This window comes from Malurus melanocephalus, unplaced genomic scaffold (genome assembly GCF_030028575.1).
Source record: "Malurus melanocephalus ecotype Western Australia unplaced genomic scaffold, MMel_1.1 scaffold_137, whole genome shotgun sequence".
Classification (NCBI taxonomy): Eukaryota; Metazoa; Chordata; class Aves; order Passeriformes; family Maluridae; genus Malurus; species Malurus melanocephalus.
In genome coordinates, this window is record NW_026623369.1 from 1848935 (window position 1) to 1860070 (window position 11136).

General features: G+C 40.6%; 1 protein-coding gene across 1 annotated transcript; it reads right to left on the bottom strand.

Annotated features, from left to right (window-relative positions):
* Positions 1-247: 247 nt before the first annotated feature.
* NPY4R2 (neuropeptide Y receptor Y4-2) lies at positions 248-9186 on the bottom strand. Its single transcript, XM_057371017.1, has 2 exons — positions 9068-9186; positions 248-3481 (listed from the first exon to the last, which is right to left on the bottom strand). Exon 2 carries the CDS (start codon positions 3363-3365, stop codon positions 2232-2234), a length of 1134 nt encoding a protein of 377 aa, XP_057227000.1. The 5' UTR covers positions 3366-3481; positions 9068-9186; the 3' UTR covers positions 248-2231.
* Positions 9187-11136: the final 1950 nt, after the last annotated feature.

Consider the following 11136-nt stretch of genomic DNA (forward strand, 5'->3'; position numbering starts at 1 on the left):
AGTTTTCATATAACTCACGCTGATTAGGACGAGCTTCTGTATTTTGTGCTATTCAGCATCACATGGTGGTTTTGGCTACAGTAGCGAATTTCAAGATGCATCTAAGGTAAAATGAGAGTCCTCTTGTTCTGTGTTTCTAGTACAACCTATGTCCAGTCTAGAAATCACAGTGCACATGGCAAGTAACAAAGAAAAAAAAAAAGCAAGCAAAATTTCATTTGAAAAATGCAAAATTCTCTTGCCACATAGTTGAGAAAGATACAAAAGGTAATCACACACAAGTTCTCTTACTAAGATATACAGGTTCTGGCCAGAATTAGCAGGGTTGATGCAGGGCTGCATCAAAACAGCTGCTGCCTTAAGATTCTGCACACAAGAATTCAAGGCCAAATTTCAAGTTTTACCACTGAGATCTTTGTGCCCAAGCTCATGGCAAGGGGTTCACTCGTATTTCTGCCAGCTGGGGAAATGATCTCATACTTACTGATAGCTTTTGCTGCCCTATGGCAGAGGGTTTAGCTCTTGTCTTCACTCCATTCATCATCCATATTCACCTCACAGCATGGGAAGAAGTCTTTTCCTCACCTAACTTAATACCAATTTGCCTAATCAGAGAGCTGCCAGCTAAGCAATTTCTAGTTGTTTGCATCACTGCACACTGGATATCTTCAACTCAGTGCAAACCGACTGATTGCAACAAGTAACCACCACTTATCATAGCACAATTCATGTTGGAARTTACCTCAGGTGACCATCTAGTCCAGTCTTTTCCTAAGGTTGGTTTAACAAATGAGGAGAGAATATTTCATTAGCATTGAACTGGTTTGTCTCCCTTTTGCATTTGCTACCTGTTTGTTTTTTTTAATCTCTACCTCAGGATGGCCTTCTCGAGCATGCCTTCGTTTCTCAGTAGTCACTGAGCAATTTCTCCAGCTCCAGACATTAACGTGAGTTTACAGTTTGTAGGTTTCATAAACAAAGGCTACAAATAGCGCAGATGTAAAAAAATAGGACCCTCATTTTTGTAGAGCAATTGACAGTACTACCTATTTACATGTGGCTTGGCTTCAGCCTGACCTGGTTTCCACCTGTGTGTTTTCTACTGATGGATTGGAATTTCAGCTTCAGCTGTTTTGCTGATGCCAGCGAGTGGGACTGATATCTGACATCTGGTTTTGTTTTTATAAGAAAACTGAAATCCTCCATTCATATTTGTATTTCTTTGGAATTGTATCCACTCTGGAAACRCATGATTTCTGCAAGCAGGTTTTCATGCTCATTCTGACCTTCTGAATTAGATACTGTGCAATTAAAGTACCAAGAAGATGCTGAAGCAGAATGACATGTTGCTAGCAATCCTGGAACAACTCATGTAATCCAGCCACCTTGTGCCATCATGGCATGAAGTTTTAGCATTGCAGAACTTTGTGACTGACTGCAGTGGGAGTTACAAATTCAACCAGACTCATTTCCATGTAGATCTACAACTGTTTTTCATGTGCTTAAAAATAGTTCTCAGTATCATCTCAACGCATTTTGAGTTTAATCCACTGAATAACATTTTCATTTGCTGCCATCCCTCATAAGTGACTGTCTTCTTTACATAYCAAGGTCATTGTTCTGTGTCCCTGCTTGCAGAGGCAATGACWATTCTCAAACCTATGGCAGAGAGTAAAGTTTCATAGAAACATGCAGTCGTTTTATGTGAAGATCTGCTGAAAGATTAGTGTTATTTAATGGGCTGTGAGAGTTGGTAAAGCAAAAAAAAAATTGGATATGTACATATCTCTGTTCCACTAGTGTGTCAGCTGTGCATAAAAATCTTCCTAATACTGAAAACACTGAGAGAGTCTTCTCCAACACAACTTTTGGCAGCCCACAGTGCTGAAACTGGGAAACTGGTTTTCTACTGAAGGCATAATAGAGATATGAGCTTCACTGCTGAGCCCCATATCAGCCTCTGTGCAGCCACAGCTTAGGTACTTCTATTACAGCAGCTGCTTACACATCAGCCCAGTCTCCTCAGGGTCCTTAACACCTCAATGACATGAAAAACTTGTGTACCACAGCAGCGAATGTAAACACTTATGACATTACTTTGCCTTTCTTCCAAAAARCAGGTAGTGATGGCTTCCTGTTCACCTCCCAGCTGTGGCATTAGCAGTTGCTTTATATACCCACAGGTATTGGTGTGTGGTGTCAGTGCACCTCTCTGAAATGTTTTCTGCTCGTTAGATAGAATTGTGTCTGCAGTTCAACATCAGTGAACCYTTGGAAACTTCAGTCTGCATGGTGGATAAAGGCAAATGATCATATTCTTCCATTGAGGCAGTTACTGAATTATGCTGGCAGCTCAGAATCAGTGATTTCACTTCTTTTTTGAAGTTGCTGTTTAGGAAACCATAGATAACAGGGTTGACACAGGTGGAAGCCATAGCTACCAGGTGGCACAATGAGAAGATCAGGTTGTGGTGGCAAGGGGAAATGATTTTGTAATTCCAGTCCACGATGGTGTTGAAAACATGCAGTGGTAGCCAGCAAACAGCAAAAGCAGCAACCATGGATGCTAACAAAATGTTTATCCTTCTCAGCTGGACTGCTCGGTTGCTGTACTCACTCTTCTCAAACATGTCCTTTCTCTTCTGCAGCCGTAAGTAGATTCGCAGGTAGCAAAGGATAATGAAGAACAGTGGGATGCAGTATTGCAGGAGCAGTAAAGTGGTGGTGTAGATAAGTTTGTGCTGCTCTGAAGGCCATGAGTTGATACATATGGCCTTATCAGTGGAAAAATTCATGAAGTGTGAGAGCTGCTCATACAAATCACTAGACAAGATGGACGTGGTCAAAAAGGGTAGGGACATGAGACATGCTAAAGTCCAAATTACTCCAATTCCTAGATAGGCTTGGGAGGTATTTGGCCTCCAGCCAGTTGGATTTATGATGAGCTGGTGTCTTTCCAGAGCAATAAGGACAAGGGAAAGGATTGACACTGTCACAGTTGTGCACTGAGTGAAGGAGGTCATTTTGCACATGACTTCTCCGAATATCCAATAGTCCATCATGGTGTAAACAACGGTGAAAGGCAGGCAGACAAGACACATAAACAAGTCTGAAATTATCAAGTTGGAAATTAAGATATTGGTGACATTGGCCTTTTCCTTCTGCCTGGCAATGACAGCAATCAGACAGATGTTTCCCACAATGCCCAGAACTGTCTCCAAGCTGTAAGAGGTGGCCAGAAAGACAGTAAGGTCAGTGATGTTCATGCACTGATTAGAAATGTTCATAGGAAAACTTCGGCTTGAGCTCCAGTTCTTGCTGYTCAGGAAATGAAAACCATCATCAACAGCCCTCGTCTTATTCATCCTGAATCCCAAAATATTTATCCAAAAGGGTGGTAGTCAAACACAGGCTGAGTCTTCTGGAGCCAGCCTAAAAGTGTTTTATCTGTTCTGTCTGGCTGTGGAAGGTCTGGGTATATCTGCAAAGGAAAAGAAAAGAAAAAATATGTTTAGTTACGCTGCAAGAAATTAGTCAAAAGGGTAAGGAGGGAGACAGGGAAGCAAATGCCAGGGATTCTGTGTATATTCTGCAGCTCCYTCTTATATAGTTTATTAGATCATAAAATGGAGCCCTTTGCTACACTGTGGTATGAAAGTCTGTGCAACTCTATTGAATTATGACCGTGTTTATTCATTGTGAGGTTGTCCCATGGATTTAAGAACATCTTAACTTCATTATTTAACTCAGTGCGCTCTCTTGAACATTACTAATGCAGTAGAGTGGTGATACAAGAAAACCAGACCAAAACCCACCCAGGGGTAAAAATTGTGTGCAATTCTGGTTTTGCAAGGTTCTGATCCAAAACTGGGCAGAGGACATTGTGGGGCTGCATTTAGCTTCAGCTGAGCTAAATATCAACATGAAAAGCAGGGCATATTAGGTGTATAAAGCCAACATTAAAATATCTTATGTGAGTTAATCTGTGAAATGCATTTGTGATTGTAGCCAGAATYCACATTTGTGCGAGACAATCACCCTGCAAAAATTCAGGCTCGTTCTCGGGAGGGGTATCATGGGACAATTTTTTAAAAGTCGAAAATAATTCAAAATAATTTCAACATTTTCCAGCTTCTACACAGCTGTGATAGGTCATGGGAACTGCAGTCCAAATTTCTTGCTTCCTCATTCCGGATGAACTCCAGTGCCCATGAAGCATTGATATCTCCCCTACGTGACCATGACAGGGTTTATCAGAAATACAGTCCAGTTTCCTGATTTTGGCGTTAAGTGTGAGTGATTTTGATAATGTCTTTTAATTCCTTCTGGGAATATTTTTATTGATTCTCCCTCAGCATAATTTTGCATTTTTTTGGCACATTTGTTGTAAGAGCATGCTCTATCTGCTAGGTAGTGTTCCTGCACAGACCCTCTGCTTCTTAATCCCTGCTGCAAGCCATGAGCAAGGACTTTTAGTGGAGTTCAGGGAGTTGAACCCATGGAGTTAATTGGTGCTGCATACTTTTGGAAATCTCAGTCACAGGACTGCCTGGACTCTCCCAGATGACTCCTGTGAGCCATAGCAAAGGCTAYTCTATAATCCTGACCCTGCAGTCTAAATCCTCCATGTCCAGGAATCAAAGGAAAAAAAAAAATCTGACTCTGCTGGGAGTTCTCATCAGGCCAGAGGCAGTTTCATGCTGTACAAAGGCTTGTAGTATGAAAAGTAAATAAATACTTGGGGAATGACACTATTTAACCACTGCATGACCCTTTCGTCAATGATAAAATATCACTCCAACAAGTTTGTGGGGTGGAGAAAAACGTCTGAGCTTCAGGAAAGACAACTGATCAAGCTATGAATACATCAGTAACATGACGTACTGAGCTTATCACTTCATTTGGGTAGCATTTATTGCTGAACATGCCTAAAGATAACCAGTACTGTACAAAAAAGCACCCCTATCCTACATATTTTTCTATTCCTTGTCTTTCCCATTACGAATTCTCTTGTTTCTAGATATTGYCTCTCAGGAACTAAAGAAAGCAATAGGATGCAATAAATAAAAAGTTGCTTCAGGATCACTGTTCTGGTGGATCAACAAAAATAAATGAATATAGTAAATTCTTCTGTTATTTTGCTAGACCTGYTGATTTATCTGTGTCTCTCTATCTCTGTCATCTATCTGTATCCATCTGAGGCAATCAAGACGTCTCACAAGCAAAATACAGTAGCCCTTTCTTYCTCTTTCACTTCTAGTCTTTCACTTCCTCAGTAGTTTAAATCTTRATTAAAGAATCGCAAAGGCAAAGAAAAACTTCCAAATGGAGGATATAGGTGTGACTCCTTCTGTCCATTCACTTTTGTGCTGTTGCCCAATCCATGTGAACAGATTGATTCATTTTYTGGAAGAAAAAGAAGAGGCAGTGGTGATGTATGGATTCCATGTTCACATGTGGGGAGGGTTTGGTAATCTGTTTCAGTGATAATGGATACTGAGTGAAAAACCATCAACCAGCCCTATAGTTTTTAATGATTGCTGGCCAGTGGAGATGCTGCAAGTGGAACAGAGTAAAGGGATCAGCAGCCTGCAATATTATTTTGTACCAGTCAGAAGAGATAAGTCTTGGCATTTGGACAGGACAAATAGATTCTGCTGTAAACAAAACACATAAGCTTTCTACTAYGGTCCCAGCCTCGTGTCCTTAGCTACAGTATCCTCAACAACAAACACATGGTTCTCTTTTGTTGCTTGAAAAYTGAAAATATGTGCAGTTATTACAAACATCTGTGTCCCATAGAGTAAGCTCTCTCAAGGGTCCCAGACACTTTTGGACATGCTGAGGCATCATTGAGAACTAATAATGCTGAAGCAAAAGAAAAAATAGTGGTGGAGCCACCTGAAAAACAGAAGCCAGATCGCACAGGTTTACGGGGCAYATTTCTGAGAGAAATGCCAAAGGCTGAGCATGGCTGTGTGTTTATCACTGGTAGTAAATGTGGTGGGGATAAAGAGCATCTCTGAAGGCTGTGCAATGTGTGTTGCTGGGTCAGGAGCTCACTCTCTTTTAAAACCTTGCATTCTATAGTGGCCCCCACCAGGAGACTCTCGGGCACTTCCTGGGCATTCAGTCTTGTAGAACCCAGAGGTAAATAGAGAATTATCACCCTCCTATCACAGATAAGGGGASTGTCAGAGGGAGATGGGACATGAGCTATCCAGGTTCTCTAGGGAACCTGTGGTGCACTGTGAGGTGCTTTACACCACCTGCCAACCTGATGTCTTGGGAAAAGACAGTGCCTAGATCACCTATGTCCATAGTGCTCTTATTYCAGCAATCATATTGTAAAAAGCAGTTCTAGAAAAACAGAAAAATTAATATGGCAGTGACCTTATACTTATRTATCCTATTATGGAATCCTTGGATGGCAGATCCTCAAGGATAGTCACTGCCAAATGATGTGTTTGACTTTCAAGGTGTTTGATTGCCATTTAGTTTATTCTAAACCGAGAGCCAGTAATAATCAATGTGTACATACCCTGTTTAGACACTTGAATTAAGGTTAGSTAACACACCAAATCATCAGTGCAGTGGGAATGAGGGTGTTCGTCCCCCCAGCATATTGAAGTTTTGCTGATTACCCCGGAAAAGATAGCAATAAGTTTATGGGCTAAGAAAAAGAAACTTTTTCTCCAGAAAGTGAAGCAATACTTACTTGGCTTGTAGAAGTAAGAAGTATATCTCCTAAATCTCCTAATCTCCTAAAAGTTTGCTGAGGGAGTGAGGGGCAAAGTTTTTTTGTCTTTTAAGAAGAAAGAAGAATCCTGTTCAGAACTCTTATTGAACATCAGGAAAGAGTTCAGTAACAAAAACTAAGATGTTCATGAGAGTTTGTTCTCTAGTTAATGCAGCATGAGATAGTTTCTCTGAAAAGCAAATGTCACAAAAGTCTGTGTCACATTAAAAAAAAAAACAAAAAACAAAAAAAACAGAAGGAAGAGGAGAATGAGCTTTCAGATTTAATCTTAGTGTCAGTGAAATTCCCCACTTACATCTTTTATAGACCTTCATCACTGCTGTTTGTGCTGGAAGCAAGGAAGAAGAGTGGGTAAAGTTTGAAGGGTTTGTCTTGGTGAACAGCACAGCCTTCTAAACTAACAAATGTCACTCAGCTCGTCTCAAAAAAAAAGAAACCAAACTATCACTTGTCAGCTCACAAGACTTGCCCCAGAGCATTATCCTCTATTTCCCAGAAAAATTCCTCAAAGGAAAGGGAATTCTGTGGAAATGAGTCAGGGAAGAAAATGAAACYCTCAGTGGGTTTCAAGGAGACTGCTAGATCATAAGTGGCTTCAAGCAGTTAATGCATGATTGACGTTTTGAGAGACTTCTGCACTTAAAGACATCCTACAAAAACCCCTATAAAAACCTTTTTCCTGGAGGCAGGATAAAGCAGGGTACAGGTGCTGGGCTCTATGTGCCCACTAGAAAAGGGTGGGTCATTTTTGCAAAGCTGATCATGATCGTGCTCTGCCTGTAATCAAATAACAGTCTCCATAGTTGTGATGGACGGTGAAAACCAATTTCCACATCAGACATTAGTCAAAGAAAAAAACATATTTGCATTGTCTGGCTTCATTATCTGGTACTTAGAAGCTCTTGTTTATCTACCTCAGAATGTGACTAATTGCTCAAACAACTGCTGCTTTCAGTCCATAAGACATTCTGGGAGAAGCAATTCCTAAAGACATGCAGTGATTGTATCACTTATTTAAAGAGTTAGGGCAATTACCAGGAGTAAAGCAGGTGTCTGCTGGAAATAGAAGAGCAGTAGAAATGTTCAACAGAATACCAGAATTCACATTACTGATATTAATTGAATTAGTGGGAACTGACCAACAGTGGTATCCCCTTTTGGCTGCTAGTGACATTATCTCAGTAAAATAGATTTGCCCTGTTTGGCCTTACATACTAAAGAAAGGTTAAAAATCACATGGTTGTTATTACATGTTATTCCCAGGAAAGCAACACTCAAATAGAAGAGGAAACATGCCACTGAGTTTGCACAGAAATCCCACAGCCACGTTAAATCCATAAGGGATTTGGTACAGTGAAAGTTAATGACAGACTCTTCACCTTTCTTTAAATCTGTGTGGAAAAATATTGGGAGCAACTACCTTAGGTGATTGAAAAAGCTATGTATGATAGAMATTTCTAGAAACTGCATAATTAGGGTATAGAACAAGTTATGTATATTAAGAAGTCTTTAACATTGGAAACAACATAAATATCCAGGAAAGTGAATTCTTTTTCCCTGTCTCACATTTGCATGTTTTCAGAGGGAGATCTTTTAGCGCTTATGAACTTCTGTTACGAGTTAACATTCTCTGATCCTGTAGGAAGCTGGSAAGTTTTACAAAAGCATTTACTCCAATTTTTTATTTTCTGGTTAAATTCACAGAACCTTACCAAGGACATGGAGCCAGCTCACAGAGGTAAAATGTGAATAAACAAGTCAGCAGACTGGAGAATGCTAGTTAGTCCCTGATTTCTTAGGAGCAAAGGCCTTTGCAATGTGTTAGCTACGCAAGAGGAAAAAAATACAGTTTACAAAGGTGATCTTTAGCAAAGGAAGTGGTGAATCCATAAAAYGTTGCAATGGGCACCTCAGCAGGCAGGCAGGCAGGATATCTGGAGAATGATGTGTTGTGTCCTGCCTGAAGCTGCATTGGTTGCATGAGCATCAAGAAGTCTCAGGGACTGGGAGATAGGAAGGGTTTTCCAGCGATCAGAGGCAACCAGGCAGGTTCTTTTGTCCCAGCACAGGGTGACAGGAGCACACTGACCTGCAAAGGCCCCAAGRAGCTGCCATCTCCCTCTTGCACCCCAAAAGGTTGCAAAGCTTTACTCAGTAGATACAGGCGTTGGACCTTTCATGACAAGTCAAACTGCCTTCATTTATCAAACATAGTCATCTGCCTTTTTTAACAATAGCAGGGGATAACTTTAATAAAGAGATGTGAGCTTTTGAYAATCTGAAATAGATAATTTAGAAAATTCTTACCAGTTACCGATGGAGAGAATCACTGCTGTTGGTGCACATTTCTGTTCTGGAAGAAAGCAGAAATGTTGYAGGAGCAAAGTAAGATCTTCTGTGTCCTGGCAATCCAGGAGAGAAGCTCTGCTGGCTGTTYCTGTAGGTAATTTGGATGGCATCTCTCTCCCTCTCCCCCTCCCTCTCCCGCCCTCTTTCCTTCCCTCCCTTCAACTTAGCCAATGAATTCTGTTTTATGGTTATGGTCTGACTTTGAAGTTCTGGCTCCCTCTGCTGTTGTATAAATATACAAATTCTAGGGATACTTGGGAGGAATAACAACTTCAGAAAAGAGCTGGGAAGTATCTAAAGCACAGCATGCCCCCATGCTGCATGAATGTGATCTCGAATGGAAACAGAGACAAAATACAGACATAGAGCCTAATCCTGTTCTCCTTGCTGAGGCAAGATTTCTGTAGGGCTCCAAAGAAAATTTTGCTTCATGAGGCCAGTACGAGTTTTCTCAGATTTTCCATTCCATCAGAGACAGATGTTGAAATTTTCTTTCAGAAGGGTGACACTATAAGTCCTTAGATTGTGAGAGTGGAAGAGGCACACCGTTACTCAGGCAAAGAACTCAGAAATGAGAGAGCACTGAGAAAGTTGGAAATAAAGGGGGGAAAGGGATTTGCAGAAGTGATTTTTATCTGATCATTTTCCACCCAGATCTTTCTCATCAAAAACCAAGCCATAAATCAGAATTGCAGTTTTTTTTCTCTTGCATTGGGAAAATACACTAACAGAATATTTCCAAGGGCTATACCAGAATATCCTGATTTTGGTCTTTATATAAAAATGGTTTTAAAGTATGGTCAGCTACATAATTAGTCCAGTGGCTATTGTGGAGCCTTTCTAAAGTTGTGATAAGCAGTTGTAGCAAACAGGTATTTTCATTTGCAGGCATGTAGTATGTTAACAGAAATCAACTGTTTCAATATCAAAATAAGTATCTCTTATGAACTCAACTAATAGTAAAAGTATTTTTCATTTATACTGTATTCTTTCATTTTTTCTGGTAACAGCTATTACATATGTGATTATCTATCTCRAGTTTAGCAGACAGCTTTTATCATTAGAGAAATAAAGCAGAAGTAGGGACATAAGGTATTTTGGCATTTCACATATCTTACAGTGCAGAGAAGCATAGAACTGGAATCTGTWTAAAGAATGGTGTAAGCTGGACAGTTGTTGTCAGTTAATAGTTTTCAAATCAGGGTTTGCTTGAGCTGCTTCTTAATTTGTGTTACTTATTTTTGTCCACTCTCCTTTTCAGAGGCTTTGTTTACCAACTAGTTGGAAGCAGCACCCCATATCYCAACATTTCTCTTTCACCCAGGGAYCTCAGAAGGAGACWAATTTTCCAATCTGGCTAGGGAAAGGGACATGCAGACTGAGCTCGGGATGAGAAGGCATCAGCCCACACAGATCTTGAGCTTCTGGCTAGCTTTGCAGGAAGCAAAAGATTCTTCCTATCTTACTGGAGACAGAGAAGCTGAAATTATTTATTTGGCTAGCCTGTTCACTTCTGTTTCTTCCTTAATTTATTTATCGTATGTTTATTTGTGCTGCTGTTCAAAGCATTAAAGAAAGGGGAGGAAAACCATTAGGAAACAGACAGTCCTTTTCCTGAGGGATATTTTGATTTGTGAAGCTGTTTTTCTGTTCCCCTCAGCTGCAGCATTCCTTAGCCAGCCTTGCCTCCACACCTTCCAAATATTTAAAGATATGTTGTGCCATTTTTATTCTCTCAATTCAGACATTTGGGCARAGCTAGAAAACTAGCAAACAAACATCTGCTCTTTTTCAAAAGTCAACAGAAAACAGCTGTATCACTGCTCCTGAAACACTGCTCAGGGCTCTGCAGCCCAGGGATCAGGAAATGTCACAGCCCCCAATATCTTGCTCTGTCATCTGGGACTTTCTTCCTGACAGATTTTTAGGCTGAACTGCTCTAGCAGGGTTCTGGCCATTTTGGGGAGGTGAATGGGTCTGCGTTAGTCTCCTGTTACACACATGTTCTTTCCACATCATATCCAAGC